We start from the raw sequence: 17,658 nt of genomic DNA, 5'->3' as shown, positions 1-17,658 counted from the left end.
CATTCACAGCTGCCCTTGGCTGCACGTGGGCCTTGGGTTGGATACATCTACCTGTCTGGCCCGGTGTTCCAGGGATTCCTTCATCCGTCACCACACTCAGCAGCCTCGTTTTCCGAAGCCCATCTCCCCTGTGTTTCTTCCCATGCTCACCCCATGTTTGCCGAATGCAGCTGAGCACAGAGACCATAATGGATTCACTCGTGAATCTCTGGGTGGTATTTGGAGGTGGCTTTTTCCTCGTGTTTTATTTCACTGGCTGCTCTCGCAACTGTTGACAGGAGTAAGACAGTCTCTTTATTCGATCCCAACACCTCCTGGGAGGTAATACATTGTCCATAATATTGTCACCGGTTTCCTCAGCTCCATTTCCTCCACAAATTCATCTATTCAGCACAGTCATTGCCTGCTATGAGCTAAGAGGTGGGGACAGCTGTGGGCAAAGGCTCTTGTGCTCCTGGAGATTGTTTCTAGTAGGAGTAAGAGGTACTGAGATATTTTGGGGCTGAGCATTTTCAGGTGATACTAAAGCAGTGTGTTCCAGTTTCAGAACCAGGGTTGAAGGCTTTCTTTCCCACAAACAGAAATGAGGTTTCTTTTTACCTAATGCCAGTCCTCCGCTCTCCACATCTCCAGCTCTCCCCACCAGCCCACCTGTTCCTGCCACACTGTGATTGAGTGTGGGTATTCCAGTCTTCCACAGAACGCTTGTGTTGGTACTAAAAACTGTATGCCATGGCTTTTAAACTTTGAACCCTTAAACTTTGGTTTCCTCTTTGCTCAAGTTGAAAGGACCAGACCGTTCATGTGTTTGAAACGTGAGCAAACATCAGCTAGGGTACTGTGTCTTGTTCTAAACATAAACAGGAGATATCAGATGTCCCTCTCTAAGCCATGTGGATGGACTTTCCCCTTTCACATCCGTGGTGACAGTAGACCCACCTCCTGTGTGGCAGAGGCAAGAATAATTCAGCATTAATATAATAACAACAGGTTGTTTACAGGAGAAAAATGGGCAGAGAGATTTGCTTTCTACAGCCTTCTAGTGTCCCAATAAATGAGTGAAAACACACTCAAAATATCACCAGAAGCAGTTGATCCTGCTAGTTCTCTCCTGCGTTATTCGCCCTGTGAGATTTTAGTTCAGACATACCAGCTCAGAATAGAAAGGGGAAAAAGGCTGTTTCTCTAATCAAATACTTAGGCAATGTGAAGAATCTTCAATTATCTAATTTTATTGAAGGGATGGTTTCTATCCCATAGCCAGTGATGTGCAATCCTGTGATTGTTTTAAATCCCTTAGAAGAGATCTGACATTATGCTCTGCATTCTGTACAGCATGAAATCACCATGTATATTTCACCAAGAGAGATAACAAGAAGAATAGCCTCCGCGGTACGCAGTCATTTTATCCCAATACGCTGCAACATGGTTTTTGCCCTGGGGCAGAGAAGTAGGATTTTTTTTTCTCTACTTCAAAAGAAAGAAAAATTATCATCACTCTATCCAGAACCATTATAGACTTCAGAGACTTTGGCATGAAATATTCAGAAAGTTTATTTTAGAATTCAATATTTTAAAAGCCTGCTTTAAAACTATTACAGTGATTAGTGGCTTTCTTGCTTAGGCCAGTCTTTGCTTTTAAAAGCCCTGTGTTGTGGTTGATACCATTGTTTTCTGTAGAATGTCATTTGCATCAACCACTCCGAAGAAGGGAAGAAGGCCTTGTTTCAGGATGTCCCCAAGGGGACCTGGCACCATGCTCGTGCATCCCCTTGCAGATGTACTCTTCAGTAGGCTCCTCTTTTCCTGCTGGCACAGCCAATGAGCTGCTGCTGGCCGTTTTGTGTTTTGGGTGTGCTTTACCTTAATCACCTAGAAAGTGTGTCCCTCTCTGCTGCCCGTTCAGGGAGCAGAGCCACGTCTCAGAGGTTCTGAGGACAGAGGACACCCCCTCAGAGGCTTCCTGCACCCTTAGTCAAGGGCTCACATCTCCATCACTCCTCATAGGAATTTGAAAAGCTTAGTATGCGTGTTGTGAGGATTTAACAAGGATCTTCACCCATGAATGCGAGTGAAGCCAGGAAGGAACCACGGAATTGTGCTTAGCCACGCAGGAACTTCTCCCTGTGTGGTGTTGATTATATAGGGTGGCAATGGCAGGAGACGGTGGAACCCTGACTTCAGAGTTTCACAGGCCTCATTTGAGTTGGATTTTAGCTGCTGTCTATCAGTGTGATCTGTAGAAAACTTTCAGGCCTCTTTAAGGCTCAGTAGCTCTGTATGTAAACTGGGTCAACCCCAGAATTGGTGTTAAGATTCTACAGTCTTGGGGTATAAAGGCAGAGGTGGGCAAGACATCAAACTTTGTCACCATCACTGTTTGCTGCTAAAACAGTTTTCCCTTATTCATTCATGTCACATTTTTGTTACAGGATGTGTATATGAATGTGTATATATTATGTATATAAATGTCACATGTAAGAGATCACTAGAACAATAATTTTTTCCTACTTTTGTTTGAGACAGGTTCTCATATAGCCCACGCTAGCCTCAAACTCACTATGTAGATGAAGAAGACCCTGATCTTTTGATCCTCCTGCCTCCACCTCCCTAGTGATGGGATTATAGGTGTTGCACCTCTGTTCCCAGTTTTCTGCAGAGCAAGGGTGAAACTCAGGGCTCCGAACGTGTTCGTCAAACTCTGCCGCCCCAGCTGTAGCTTATTCCTCCCTTTCTTGAGTAACTTATGCATTTAGATCCATCCCTCAGAAGCATTCCGTTGTGCTTCTGTGGATTTTCATAAATACACCATCTTTCCTCCATACTTTAGGTGTTAGTGGTGCAGGAAAGGGAAGCACAGGCATCAGCCTGGGTCTTCTGATAGCGTTGGCTCCTCCCTCGTGCCGATATGTAGAGAAGGGAAGGTTCCAGAATGCTCTTGATATGGAGGTGCTGACAGGAATAATATGTGAATTACTTTCCATGTCATTTTCCAGGGAAGCAGATCAAGACTCAGACGGTCACGTCAGCTTCCGAGACTTTGAGTATGCCATGAACTATGGACAGGCAAAATGAAGCTGGACGCTTGTGGACTACCTTGGGCAATGCCGGACAGACCAGTGAATTGTAATCTAGGTGAAGGCCACACAGACCTCACTCTTTTGCCGTGCTATCTGCTTATGAGTAAGCTCTTCGTCACAGTTTTTGAATGCTGATATTGGACCTAGAGGTAGGAATCTCTTTCCATGTGTCTAAGAGCCCTGAGTCCGGCTGCTGTTGCTGGCCCCTCCACCCAGTGTTTTTATCCTGTGAGCTCTCCATTCTTCAGACTGTGAATTCCACTCCTTGCCTGCTTGGGTCCCTAGCTCTTATCGGCTCTGGGGAGGGTTAGCTTTGATCTGCTAGTGGTGTCATCGTCCTTCATTTGCTCAACTTTGGTTGAATGTCAAGCTTACTGCCATCCAAGCAATGCGCAAACACTAGGAAAACAAAGGCTTCTCTTATAAAGTCCCTGAAGCGCAACTCTGGCGGAGCACTCACTGGGTGTGCAGAACACAGCAATCGGCTCAGACCAGGCGGCCAGCCATTATTTATACAGAGAAAACCAGAATGCAACTTGGGTCTTAATGAGCAAAAGGGTGTGATTTTGGGGTTCCTTTGAATAACCTGAACCTGGGCTTCCTGCTTTGGAGACACTCGTCTGAGCTGGCCAACAGCCCTCTGCTGCATTCTGGTTCAAGGAAGTCTGGCTGTACACTTGAAGTTCAACCATCCCAAAGTTAGGAGTCTCCACACCCTACCACATCCCTGGGATCCAGTGACTACTTTCCTGGAGCAAATTGAGACACTGAGCATATAGCATAGCATCTATTAAAAATAATTCTTAAATACTGATCTTGCCATTGTAAGTGTTCAGATTTTACAACATTAACATTTCTAAAAGAAATTAATGTAATTTGTTTTTAAAGTGCTAAACATTAAAAGATAAAGTAAAATTATAAATTTGTGTAGCAAGCATTAAGCAAGCTTCATGCTCACATAAATTATTAGCAGATAGCCTTAAGAGAAATAAAGGTTTAGCTGTGATAAACCAGAGAAACCTAAGAATATGGGATGACTAAATGTGATTTGTTCCCCTAGATGGGCCTCTAGGAACATACAGTAGAGATGAGCAGAGCTCGGGCTTTCTCTGCTGCTTCTAACAGTGTGGAGACTAGGTGAGGGGCATATAGGAGCACCACCGTTTCCATGATTCTTCTGTAAATCTAAAATTATCCCAAAACAGAGTTTGTTAAAAATTAAAGGCTTGTTCAAACATTCATAAACTAAATGAAGAAGCAATGAAAATCTTTTCTCAACACGAATGAAATATTACTTCAAAGACAGAAATGGTTGTTGGTATCATTGAGATGTGTGTATGATTTTGTTCACAGTGTTCCAGTTTGACTTTGCTCAGCAAGTGTTCCCATTATAGTAGACAGACTGAGTCATTAATCTTGGTCTCAAAACATAAAAGAGATACTTTAGATTTCTTAACTATAAAATAAACAAACCAAAAAAAAACCCACAAATAGTATTTATTGACAGAGCCATTCTTTCAGTAATGGCCAGAGTCCCAAAACTTCTGTTTGGCACTCCTATCTGTCATCTGTCTCTCCTGAGAAAGATGACAAGGGAAAAGGAGGAGTCACTTCCATGGATGTAGGAAGCAGGTGGTGAGTCTGGGAATGTCTACTGAGCAACTCCCATGACTCTAGGTTAGCCAAGACATTTTATCTCAATGACAGAAAACTACTCAATGAACACAAAAATAAATAAATAAATAAAGTAAAATAGTATCTTCCCTCTGCATTAAAATTCCTGTATGAGAAATTCTGGAAAGCAATATGAATAGAATACAACTAAGATTTGGATCCAAAAGAGAAAAAAAAGAATTTACTTTGAAAAAGGAAAAAGAAAAGAAATCACTGAATTAACTTTCTGAGACCTAAGAGAAGGAGGTAGGGGTGCAGCTAGGCCTCAGGATCTACACTAGCACCTCCAGATTCCCCCCTTCTTCCTGTAGTTACCAACAACATTTCACCATCCTCAAAGAACTGGTCCATGATCCATCCAGATCCAAGCTCAGAGCATCTACAGATAGGCTCTGGTTGACCACACTCAACTCTGGTTCGTCCAGAGGGTATGGGCAAGTCCCCTGTGGGTACTCAAGTGCATGCGGCCAGGGCTGGCCATAGAGGAAGATAACCTAGGCAGCCTTTCTGGTTGGGACCTCTTCTAAGACGATCCACATCCCTGAGTTTGCTACTCAGGAGCATCGAGGTTCTCTGAGGAAAGAACAAAGAAAGGGTGACAGACAAGCTGCCGTTACCCCTCGCTTTTAGGATTCATCCTCTTCCTTGTCTGGGAGGAGCTTTCCCCATCCTCTCTCTTCCAGATCCCAGCCCCAACACCACTGCCTGTGCAGTATGACCTTGCTGGTCTGATCCCCGCTGGGTGAACTAACGTAGGCATCTGCTCAAGCTGACGAACTCAGTCTCAGCTCTCGGAGGACATCGAGACTATAACTGCAGTTATGTTCCTCTGTGTGCCTGAGCAAGGGACATGACTCAAGAGTAGGGAGCAGCCATGTTTTCAGTCACGTGGCCTGGAAAATCGGAGCAGCTGGTTTGCAGTGAGCAGAGAGGGGCTTAAAAATAGACAGCGGAGGGAGCAGTAAGAGAGGAGCAGCCCTGCAGTGCTTGGTTTCTGGTTAGAGCTTATGTGCGAGACTCAGTCACAGCCCTTGGGTCCTGTGAGGTAACTGCATCCTTCCAATAAATCTTTCCGCTCAAGCCAGCTGGAGTGACTTTCTGTTATTTGAAACCCAGTGAGCCTTCACTTTTGTGAGCTTCCAGCCAAGGACAGAGTCCTGAGTGAGATTAGCATTTGTAGGGCAGCAGAAACAAAAAGCAGCAGTTGAAGGTGGGATGGATAGTCCCGTCATTCCCATCCCAGCCTTCCTGTGAGCCCCTCGCTGGCTCAGCGCCGGGTTTCCCTGCTACTGCAGCTTTCAGAGCAGTTGCCCACGAACCACGACAGCACCAGTTCCTCTCAGACCTCAGCTCAGGTCCCTTCTCTTGGGTCTGAGGTAGTGGCACAGCCTTTGGACAGGTTCATTGTGGTATTTCTGTACTGTTTTTTCCAGTTGCCTGTCCCAGAACCAGTCTATAAGGGAGAGGGTTTTCCCATGTCCTTAGCTGGCCAATCGTTCTTCATCAACATTCCCCGAGGATGATTCCATCCACTGCCAGGAGCCCAGCTATCGCCTTGATTGATACGACTCCATAAACAAGGCTTTATCTTTGATCGTGACCTCTGCTCAACTCCAAGCCTGGTTTCCCTCCCTTGTCAGACGTTCCCCATCTCGGTGCAGACTCGCTGAACTAAAATCAGATGCATTGTTCCCCCAATTTTCAAAATTGTTCTCCTAGCCTGTGTTTTCTATTTCTGTTGATGACAGCCTCCCTGCCCATCCCCCACCCAAGCTGTCATCCAAGCCAGCTGCCTCAGAGTCTCCCCTTCTCCCCATCTTGCTTGGCTCTAACAGTCAGTCACCAGATCCTTTGGAGCATGTCCTTGTAAATCCTTCCTGGTTTATTTTTGTTGTTGTGTTTGTTGTTTTTTTTTTTTTTCCATTCCATCCTGATCTTTCTGCCCAGGTCCTTAATCCTGGCCAGTTCTTCCATCCAGTGACGTGTTCCTTTACTTCTTCATGTAGAGATGAGCGCAAGGTACACAAATACTGCTGTCAAGGAATTTTCATCTGGCATGTCAGGGACATTCCTTAAGCACAAACAAAATGACTTTCTTCTACTCAGGCTCTCTGTTCTGTTGGACAGTGCCTAACCCTGTTGAAAATGCCCACTCAAAGCACTTTATGTTTTCAGTATTGTTGTCCATGATTCCCCCTGCCATGTCACCCAGCAATCACAGAGACACAAGCACAGTCCCATCACCTAAAAATACAAAAATGGCAGCAAATCTTTACTCAAAGTAGAACAGTAATAATCTCAGGATTAATATCTGATGAGATAATAAGAAAGTGAAACAATGAAAAAATAAAACTTAGGGCCTTGGAAGATAGCTCCGTCTGTGCCCACAAGCATGAGGACCCAAGTTCGATCCCCGGAACGTACCCTAGAAAGCCAAGTGTGCTGGTATATAATCCCAGCACCAAAGAGACAGGATGATTCCCCAGAGCTTACTGGCCAGCCAGCCTAGTCTAACCACTGAACTCAAGGAAAGATTGAGCCTGTCTCAGAAAACAATGGATGTTTCCTGAGGAGCAAGACTAGAAGTTGACCTCTGGCTTCTATGGCCCCCACACATGTGCACACATACCTATATGTACACATTCACAAATGCACTTATATGTACCCCCAAAAAAGTAAGAAAGAAAAGAAAACAGCCCAGGTATGGTGGCACAAGTCTTTAATGCAACATTTGGGAAGAAAAGCAGAATTGCTTCTTACTTGAATCTAGTATGGTCAGCATACTAAATTCCAGGCCAGCCTGGGCTTCTTAGGGAGAGTCTGTCTCAATAAATAAATGAATAAATAAATAAATTTCATTTTAAAAAAACATTGAAAAGTTGAGTGTGGTGGTCCATACTTGTCATCTCAACACTTGAGAGATACAGTCAGGAGGACCACCTGTTCAAGACCAGTTACATAGCTGAGCTAAAGCTAAACAAGGCTACATGAGACCCTGTTAAAAAAAAAAAAAAAGGAAAAATAAACACTAACTATTGGTTCCTACATCCTAACAAACATTTGTTTCTTTAGTTGTCTTTTTATGAGACTAATGCTGGGTATTTTATTTTATTTCTAAAATTGTTAAAATAAATACCAGCCCCCTCCCCACTGCTCCCTCTAGTAAATGAGGAAGCAGTCTCAGGAAGCAGCTCAGGCCAAGTTATAGGGGTACGTGGAGAGAGTAAAGGTAAGGTAAGTATTCCAGCTGATCAGCTTACAACAGACAAACTATCTCACTTGGCCGTAACAGAAGCCCATAGTCTATAGAAACACTTCGTTTGCAACCCAAATGAGGTGACCCAGGTTCATTCATTCAAGGGTTTCACATGGAAGGTGTTCAGAATCAGTTCCCATCTTATGTACCACCAAAGAAGTAGCCAGAGTTACAATCGATTAATAACCAAACTCAGCTATAGAGACCAAAGATGGAAGGTACTCTAGACCCTGGAGCCATTATTCAAAAAGGAAAGTTCTAGAAATGCTCTGTACAACAGAAGCATTTTCGCATGGGTATGCATTCCCGCTAAGCAACACTTCTCTGGCGTATAAAGTATAAATAATACATATCCCCAGTCATTGTACTTGGTATTCATGGTATAATTCATAATCTAAGATTAATAAAAATGAGCTTTGTTACTTTTCTTGACTTCTAACTTTTGAAAAATTTGACAATATGGAATTAGACAATCTCTTGATGCACACACGCAGATTGAAATTCAGAGCTTAGTGAAAGTGATCAGTGAGTAGAATGCTTTCCATGCAAGCATGAAGCCCTGAGTTCAGTCCCTAGGACCTGTGTGAAAAGCCAGTGTGGCGATGTGTACCTGTAACCTCAACACTGTGGAGAGGGAGTCAAGAACATCCCAGGGCTTGCTGGCCAGCTACTCCAGCAAGGTCTGTTGTGAGCATTGGGTTCAGTAAGAGATACTGCCTCAAAAAATAAGGTATGGAGCAATTGAGAAAGCACCTGATGTCTACCTCTGGCCTCTACACACACACACACACACACACACACCTGCACATATATGTAACCACACATATGGACATGAGCACATGCATAAAATAAATAAGGAAAAATGATAATTTCTTTTAAAAGAAATCCATTGTCATTAAGTAGCTTATAGTGACTTTTCTTTTGTAAAACAAATTTAGCTTGGGTTGGCTATGAGGATTGAAAATAGCCCATAAACAATCTAACACAATAAAATATAGTATCTAATCTGAATTCTCTTGTTAAATTGATAAAGTAGTTAGAAACATGAATAAAAGAGAACATTGTTCTAACTTCGGAGAAAAGTACAGATTAGTCTGTATGAAAACATGGGCTAAAATTGAAATACAGCTCCTACTTTATGATTTACCAATTCTTAAAGACTCAACTGAGAGCAAAACAGTTAAGCTTTCTAAAATATATCACTTCAAAAGGAGCCATTCCAATAATATTGAATTTATAGAAAAAAAAAAAGACCAAGGGAGTGGAAATATATTAAACATATTGTCATAGCAACAGTCATTGGGAGGCAGAAGTTGGGTCTGGGCATCTTTCTTATTTTGAATAAGAAAGGCAAGCTTGATTTCGAATGACTTTTCTAAGGTCAGATGTCTTAGAGATGGTACTTGAGTCAATTTCTTTAACAAGCTTTCCCTATTGCCACTGACTGGTATTGGACTCCTCCCTTCCTCTCTCTCTTTCTTTCTCTCCTTCCCTCCCTCCTTCCCTTCCTCCCTTTCTCTTCCTTCCTGTTCTCTCTATCACAGCCATAAATAGAATTGCATTCATTGGGCCACTTAAGATTCAGCCTGACCATGTCTTAGCTAATACCCAGACACATATCAGCAGAATTTCTTCTTTGTACCAACAGAAAACGGGGCTCTTTATGCTTTTCATCACATGGAAACCTCTTGGCCATTATCTCTGCAGAAGTTCTTTCACTGCCCAGTCTTAAAGACAGTGTCCTATCAGACTCCAGTTGCACAAGCTCTGTGTGGGTGGCTTATCTAACATGTCTCTTGTTCTCTATTCTCTCCTCTTCTTGTGCATGTTCTTTCCCCCTTCTCTCTCTATTTTAGTTGATTACTATCTAGTCCATTCAATGCCAAGAGTGAATGCAAAATGGCATAGCCCTTTTGGAAGACAGTCTCAGAAAACTGAACATGGGCTTATCACATGACCCAGAGATCAAGCTCCCAGATAGTTTACCAGCTGATTTGAGAACGCATGCCCATACAGAATATTTATAGCAGCTTCATTCATAATTCTTAAAAAAAAAACAGAAATAACCAAGATGAGCCTTCTAAGAACTGAGTGGGTAGTCTGTAAGTACCTGTACCATCCTCTTCGAAACTGTCAAGGTCATCCAAAGTAAGGAAGCCTGAGAAAACTCCAGCGTTGTCTAAGAAACCCCTAGAGCTGCATAAGAAGCCATGGTGACCAAATATGACCGGCTGAATGGAATTCTGGGACAGAAAGGAGCCATGAGATGAAAACACAGGGAAGCTGAACAAAGTATGGGCTTTAGTTAGTCAGAATGTACCTGTCAGAGTTCACTGATTGCAGCAAGCACCTGTTCTAAAGCCAGAAGCACAATGTCAGGGACACAGGAACTGCCCATACTGTCTTTGTAGTTTTTCTGTAAGTATAAAGCTGTTCTCAAAGTAAGTAAATTTGTTAACAGCTCAGATCTTGATATGTGGTAGGCATCAGATCCCTTGCCACTATTTAACTTTACAGTAAGAATATTAATAAAGTATGTAAAGGTGGTATATAACAACTCAAAATAACATTAAAGGATATATTCGCAAAACCAAGCAAAACTGGCAGGGGCTGATGAGATGGCTCAGTGGGCAAAAGCACTTGCCATACAAAGTGGAAGGAAAGAACCAGGTCTCCAAAAGTTGTCTTCTGACCTCTACACGAGTGCCATGACACACATGCACATATGCACACGCACACACACACCCCTACACCCTACATCATACACATACATGATAATAATAATAAAAACGTTAGACAACCACTATGGCAATTTTATAGGCCTCTGTGTGGGACTTGCTAAGGCCAAACTTGTGGGCTCAGATCTTTGGTGTAGAGAAGTATGTTCTCAGCCTGTTGTGTGATTTCGATTGGTCTCTGACAAAGAAGAGACTGTGTGTATTTTAAAGTACCTACTTCGGATTACAGTTGCAGATTACTGAAGAAACAGAAAGTCCCCACCACTCTATCTTATACTCCCAACATACATTTCAAGGACAGTGTTGAGAAAGCCATAATGAGCAAGACACCCATATGATATAATTCCTAGATAGCCTTGGGGGCAGGTCAGAAAGGCACGTTCACAATAGACCACCCCAGCTTACCACTGTTCTGCCTGCGCACCTAGTAACGCCTTAGCTTGTGCCAGAGTTACAGCCTCGAAACCCAGCATAGCCATGGAAGATAGCTATAGAACAAGTTGTCTCACAGAGCTAATTTGTCTTTCATGGAAAGTGGGGGGTGGGGAGGTATGGGTGTGTGGTGTAAATGTGGTTTTTTTTTCTGTGCAGGTATACATGCGCTTGTGTGTGTTTGCAAGTCAGAGATCAGTTGGGTGTCTTCCCCAGTCTCTCTTCACCTTAGTTTTTGAGTCAGGGCTCTAGCTGCACCTGAAGCTTGCCTGTTCAGCTAGACTGACTGCCAGTGAGCCCCAGGTCTTTTGTCTCTTCCTTCTGAGCACTGGGATCGCAAGCATGCACCAGGTCCAGCTTGTTCATGGATGCTGGGGATGGAGCTTATGTCCTTGTACTGCAAGCAGAGTAATCAGTATTGGCAGATTGCTCGGCCACAAACAGGGCATCTATCTCACAGCCCATCCCCAGAGGCTCAGGGACCATCACAGAGCAAGGGGCAGAAAGATGGTAAGGGCGGGGATACAGGAGGACACGAATGGAATAGTGACTTCTGGACTTGCTAGGCCTAGCCTTGCTCATAAACCCAGAGGAGCTGCAGTTACCTGCAGCAGCCCTGCTCCTACACCCTCCAGCCATTATTTCCACATGGAGGGGCTTACAGCACCCATTCATAGCTGAGGAGCTATTGACATTTGATGACTTTAGAGAAAACCCAGTTTTCTTTAAAGACGCGGCCTCTTTTTTGTCCACCACACTCCGGTGGGTGACTCCACCCCTATGAGCATATGGGTAGCTTATACTAGACTCAATGGGTTATATCTTCGTTTAAAAAGATGTGAACTTGGGAAGGGGTAGGAGATGAAGACGGGATCTGAGGGGAGTTGGGTGGAAGAGTTGGGGTTGATATGTTCAAAATACATATTGTATGCATGTATGAAATTCTCAAAGAAATAATAAAATATATTCAAAAATAAATGTCAGTTCCTTATTGTATAGCCATATAGCACAACTATCACTTTCAGTGTCCAATAGGAGCCACTGTGGCTCGTAGCTTCCATATGGAACACTGAAGAACAGAACATCATCATCGTTGCTGCAAGCTTTGTCCACCACCCTATCCTGGACAGTTCCATCGCGTGCGGACAGCTAATCTTTCATATGGCTGCTCTGGGATCCTCTGTCCATCCTGGTTCAGTCATCCCCCACAGCTCTTTTCCCAGTATGATGAACCATGCAAATGTTGCCCCATCCCAAGACACTGTGTGAGCTCCTTAGAAGGGGACTGAGAGGGGTGAACACCTGCAGTAGACTTCCTGGTCATTCTTCTTCCTCTCTTTCTGCTACAACAGACCCCTGAGCCTGGCTCTTTCACACAGAATGGAGACTTACCTACAATAGATCTGAAGGTTGGGAGTCCAAGGTCAGAGACTGGCTTTATTGCTGTGTTGTTTTATCCAAGTGGGCAAGAGGAGGAGAGTGAATGATCGAGTCTGAACTCACCCTCTGTTCACGAGCCCACTTTCCTTTCCATTAGTCCGCTCATGAAAACAGAGCCATCATGGACCACTCACCTCTTAAAGGTGACTCTTAAAGGGTGTCACAGTGGCACTTAAATTTCAACATTAATTCTGCAGGTAACAAGCGTTAAAGTCATACCTCCTCTCAAAAGACAACCTTCCTAACTGCTTTAGAGGGCAGTCACTGCCTCAGAACTTCAGCGTTCTCTTTGTCTTGGAGTGATTGGTACACTGCCCTGTCTGTCAGCTGAAGGCCGGGAAGTATACACCTGCACCACAGCTGATCTAGGCACGAGCCTTGGGGTACAGATGACGCGGAGGGAAACTGTTAGTAGGCCATGTCATTTGGAGCTCAGAACTGGTCTCAATTTCTTGTGTTCTTCAGCAAGACCACCCCTTTCCTTGTGCCTCAGTTTCCTCTTCTTCATCAATTCAAGGAAGAAGACTGGCTCTCGGCTTTTTGTCTGACTCCCTTCAAACTGCTAGCAAAATGGCTGTACTGGGGGTTTAAATAGCATCCTTTTCTTAAAGTTATGGAGACTAGAGAGTATAAAATCAATGTTCCTTCAGTTGTGGTATCTTGGGAAGGCTTGCTCTTCAGCTCATAGAGGAATTTCTAACTATGTCTTTGTAGAAGGGGCAAGAGAGCTAGCTCTTGGGTCTGCGTGGGGACTAGCCCCATTTGTGAGGGCTCCACTCCAGCAATCTCAGCACCACCAAATGGTAAACATTAGACATGCTAATGGACTAAGCCTCTGAAACTGTAAGCAAACCCCAAATTAAATGCTTTCTTTTACGAGTTGCCTTGGTCATTGTGTCTCTTCATAGCAATAGAACAGTGACCAAGACATTGGATTTTAACTTAGGAATTCATAGAATTTTAAAATGAGCAAATCTATTATGGCACTCCAAAAATGGGAGTAAAATATACAGAGCTTGTAGGACTTACCTGAAGTGCCAGGACCCAGGAATGGGGGGGGGGGGGGGACGAGATGACGACTCAACCTTGAGCACTGGCCAGTTCGCTGCCTGCAGGATCGTCCAGTCTATGTTTTAATGATTTGGATGCAGTATTCCTGACACAGGCCGTGGTGTAACTGAGCTCGCAGAACCACACACTTGACACTCCCTCACTTTCCTCTACTCCCGCCCCACCCACAAGAAGAAACCTGGAACAACTCTGCTTAAAATGCTGCTCACAGGGACAGGGTCCAGGCACATTTACCTTTGCCCTCCAATAATGGAGTTACATCACTGCCAACCTAAAGAGCCGCTGCTTTGAAAATCAAAATGTACAAAAAGAATTCTTTTTACTTTAATTCGAAATTGATTTTTTCCCAGCTCTTCTATGTTTCTTTCATGATATCATGGGTGTCGTCCTTGTTTAATATAGCTCACTGGAGCCATAACAATATACCAGGCTTTTACACACACGGATTCTTAAAGCGGCAGCAGATTATTAATGCTATGTTAATAAGGAACCAATCATGAGATATTACACAGAGTTCTTATTCCATACATTATTAATGAAGGCCTATTGTGTTTTGGTGGGTCTGACGCTGCGATGCGGTTGCCGAAGAGATTGGAAAATGCTTTTGCCTTCTCAGCAGAAAGCCTCCAGATCAGGGTGCGTGAGGAGAAAATATTTGCAACAGGTAACAAAAACAGCCGTGAGGCCTTGTGAGGGAAGAGGCGGTAAACATATTTTAATCTGAAGTACCAGGAATAGCAATGCTCTCGCTATAAAGAGAAAAACCAATCTTGCTAGTCGCTGCTTTGGAATAAATAAAGGAAGAGGTCCCGGCATCCTTCCCGGCTGACTTCTGGGATGCGGGGAATTAGCACATGCATCGAAGCCACTAGCATTGATGTTAAAGTCCCCTGCTCTCTCCAGCCCTTCCCAGACTCTGCTGCATTTTACTCCGGAGGCCTCGGGAAGAAGATGCACAAACAATGTCTCTGGAGAAGGACTAGGACTAGGGCTGTTACTGGCAAGAAGCAGGCTGACCCTGAGCCCACCCCACTAGTGGAGACCCCTGGCCTTTCCTGGACTGGGCTTGGGGAAACACTGAAGTCTCTGGCTGATCCTGGAGAGCTTTGACTACTTCTTGTATTGAAGATAGGGGCCTCTCTGGCGTGCTGGTTTCCTAGAAAGATGTCAGTCATGACAGATGGGACACGGGAATAATGGTGTGGACATGCCTCTCTGTGACACCAAGCCTCTCAAGCAGAGTTGGCTATAGTCGCACGTTGATCTAAAAGGTCACTTTGTTCTTCATAAGGTAAGTGCCACCAGGGAAATGGGGCCTGTGAACAGTCAAGTCCCTTTCCTATCCACCCTCTGACATGCGTCCCCCAACCCAGTGGCCAGCTTGTACTACCCTCAGTGACAGAGTGTCTCTCTAAACCGCCATAGGAAGCTGGCCGCCTCTGTCCTCAGCCATTGTTCTTTCAAAGAGCCTGGGTGTCATGTTTACCTCCTTGGGGTGCCAGTCCAACCTGTAGAATAAGCAAGAGGTCCAGGAAGAAGAGTCTTGCAACCCAGGGGTACCCAGCTCCAACACGGATATGTCACCTGGGCTCCAGGCGCCAGACACGTGAGAAATTTAAAAAGTGCAACACCATTTTCTCATCTCTTTTCATTCAGAAGATGGAAGAAATGATACTGAGTTGAATTAGCCAGAAACGATACACTGTAGCCTTAACCTAAGCCAGAGTTCAATAGAGCCGTGATTCAAATGCCAACGTTATCTCCAGCCTTAGTTTTCAGGGATTTTTGTTTGTTTGTCTCTGCAGCAGCAGTCAGGAGGGTGACTCAAAGCTGATTCATTCCGGGGTTTTTCTTTTGGAAATGAACATGCTGGCACGGCTTTAATTGGGTTTTAGTTGTTGTCTGAATTCTCACGGCGATGGCTCCACTCTGTCTTTGGGGAACGCGGAGGGACCTGGCATCTGGTGTTTGAGGATTCTGGGGAGTTACAGCATATTTATGTGTAATAACTATACAGTAAATAAACAGAATGAATAATTAAGTGAATAATGAGCTCCTCGGAAAGGAGGCGTCCTCTGAAGACTGCGGCAGGAACCTCCCAGGTCCTCCGGCTCCCTTCCGGGACGCGTGTCTCCAGCGCTCTCGCCATGTCTGCACCCACGGTAACCAGCAAGGACGTCTTCCAGCCTGACATCAAGAACGCGGTTAATCAGACGAGGACAGTTCTCCTGCTTGTGTTCTCTTCCAACCGCAGTAATGTTGCATTTATAGGTCTAGGGATAATTTTTTTTCTTAGCCCTAGAGATACATACTTCACTCTTTAAAAATAAAATCTGTGAGATTAAATTTCAGCGAATAGCGTTTCTCTGAGGAACTAGAAACTTGGACTTCTAGACATTTGTAGTGTTTAGTGAATGACACAAATTCCCACGGATGCCTGCACCAGCCAGTACAGAGTGCCCTAGCTTCTGGATGCAACTCAGGCCTACAGTGAGTCTTCTCAGAGGGAAAACCCATAAGTGCTACTTGCTCATCCGTTTCCTCAAATGGTTTTACCTGTCTGCATATCCACTGGAGGGATATTTACAGAGCGCCAACTTCTTTGGTATCAGGAACTCATACCACACTCTGGGGACACCTGGCTGGGTGAAACCAGTTCCAGACAGCTGCTGCCCTCTCACGGCTCACCTTCTCAGGGATCTAGCCGCTAGAATAAAGGAGACTGTGATGGCCACGGGCTTCTGTGGAGGAGAGAGTCTTAGGTGAGGCACCTGGCACTGCCTCACACAGTTAAGATGTATTTCCTACAGTCCTGGAAAGCAGGAAACCCATGTTAGAAGGGCAGCGGTCTTCTCTTCCTCTGGAGCTCTTCTGTCGACTTGCAGGTGGTCCTCTTCCTGAAGTGTCAGCAGGCATGTGCGCACCTACAATGTGGTGGCGCAGGAGCGTCCTGCAGAGAACCTGAGGGCAGGAGAGAAAAGAGCAGGCTTGCAAGATCTGTGCCAGCAACTGATCAGCTAGAGCACGGCACTGAGACACAAGAGTTAGAGATGGATTGGCTATGAGAGCTAGGGATGTATTTAATGTGTGTTGGGCACTGGTTGAGGAAGGAAATGATAAATTATTTGGATTTTTGGCTTCTGTAACTGAGCAAATGAAGGCCTAGTCAGTGAGCCAACCACAGCAGCGCTGACTCGTGTGTGACTTGATCACATTGGAAGCCACTAAAGTCACTACCTTGTTACCATTAAAATTACATGGTTTGGGGGCTAAAGAGATGGATCAGCAGTGAAGACCACTGACTACTCTTCCAGAGGATCCAGGTTCAATCCCAGTACCTATATAGTGGCTTGCAATCTTCTAACTCCAGCTCCAGGGAATCCAATGCCCTCCTCTGGCCTTCGTGGGCACTACACACATGGTACACAGGCTTACACATAGGCAAACATCTGTAGAGAGAAAATAAAAATAAATCAATATAAAATACATAAGTAATGATCTAATTGTTGAAATTCCATCCCTCCAACGAGAATATAAAAGTGATGAAAGTTAAGACTACAGCAGACTACAGTATAATATACCTGTGGCTCTGGAGCCAGACTTGCTGGATTCAAATCTTGATTTCCCGACTTGAAAAAGTTGTCATTTTTGACATGTGTTTAGTATTTCTATACCTCACTTGCCTTGCATATAACACTTGAATTATAGCAATGTTTCATAGACTTTGGAGACTATTGAATTAGCATAACATAAAACAGTGTAAGGCATAGAATACGTGTAAGGCTCACAGTAGCTATGACTTCTGTTTATCACTGGGCCTCTGATGACTACTTGAGAGAAGATGATCACGTGAACAGATTCACGATGAATGAATGGATTGAAGAAACAGGAGCAGAAGTAAAAGTAATGGAAAACGAAATGCAGTCTCCATGCAGCTTTCCAGAGTGAATACGGTGGAATGGAAAGA

At 44.3% G+C, this 17,658-nt stretch overlaps 1 protein-coding gene across 1 annotated transcript in view; it reads left to right on the top strand.

Moving 5' to 3' along the window:
- The window catches only part of Efcab11 (EF-hand calcium binding domain 11), a 174,028-nt gene extending 161,981 nt beyond the window's left edge, over positions 1 to 12,047 (top strand). The window contains exon 6 of the mRNA XM_050151515.1: positions 2,997 to 12,047. Coding sequence (XP_050007472.1) covers positions 2,997 to 3,075 — 79 coding nt within the window. The 3' untranslated portion in view covers positions 3,076 to 12,047. The remainder of the gene's footprint in view (positions 1 to 2,996) is intronic.
- Positions 12,048 to 17,658: the final 5,611 nt, after the last annotated feature.

Source organism: Alexandromys fortis, unplaced genomic scaffold (assembly GCF_014885135.2).
Source record: "Alexandromys fortis isolate MF-2015 unplaced genomic scaffold, M_Fortis_MF-2015_v1.1 scaffold_63, whole genome shotgun sequence".
NCBI lineage: Eukaryota > Metazoa > Chordata > Mammalia > Rodentia > Cricetidae > Alexandromys > Alexandromys fortis.
Note: the sequence above shows the minus strand (reverse complement) of the source record. Positions and strands in the feature narration are given on the sequence as shown.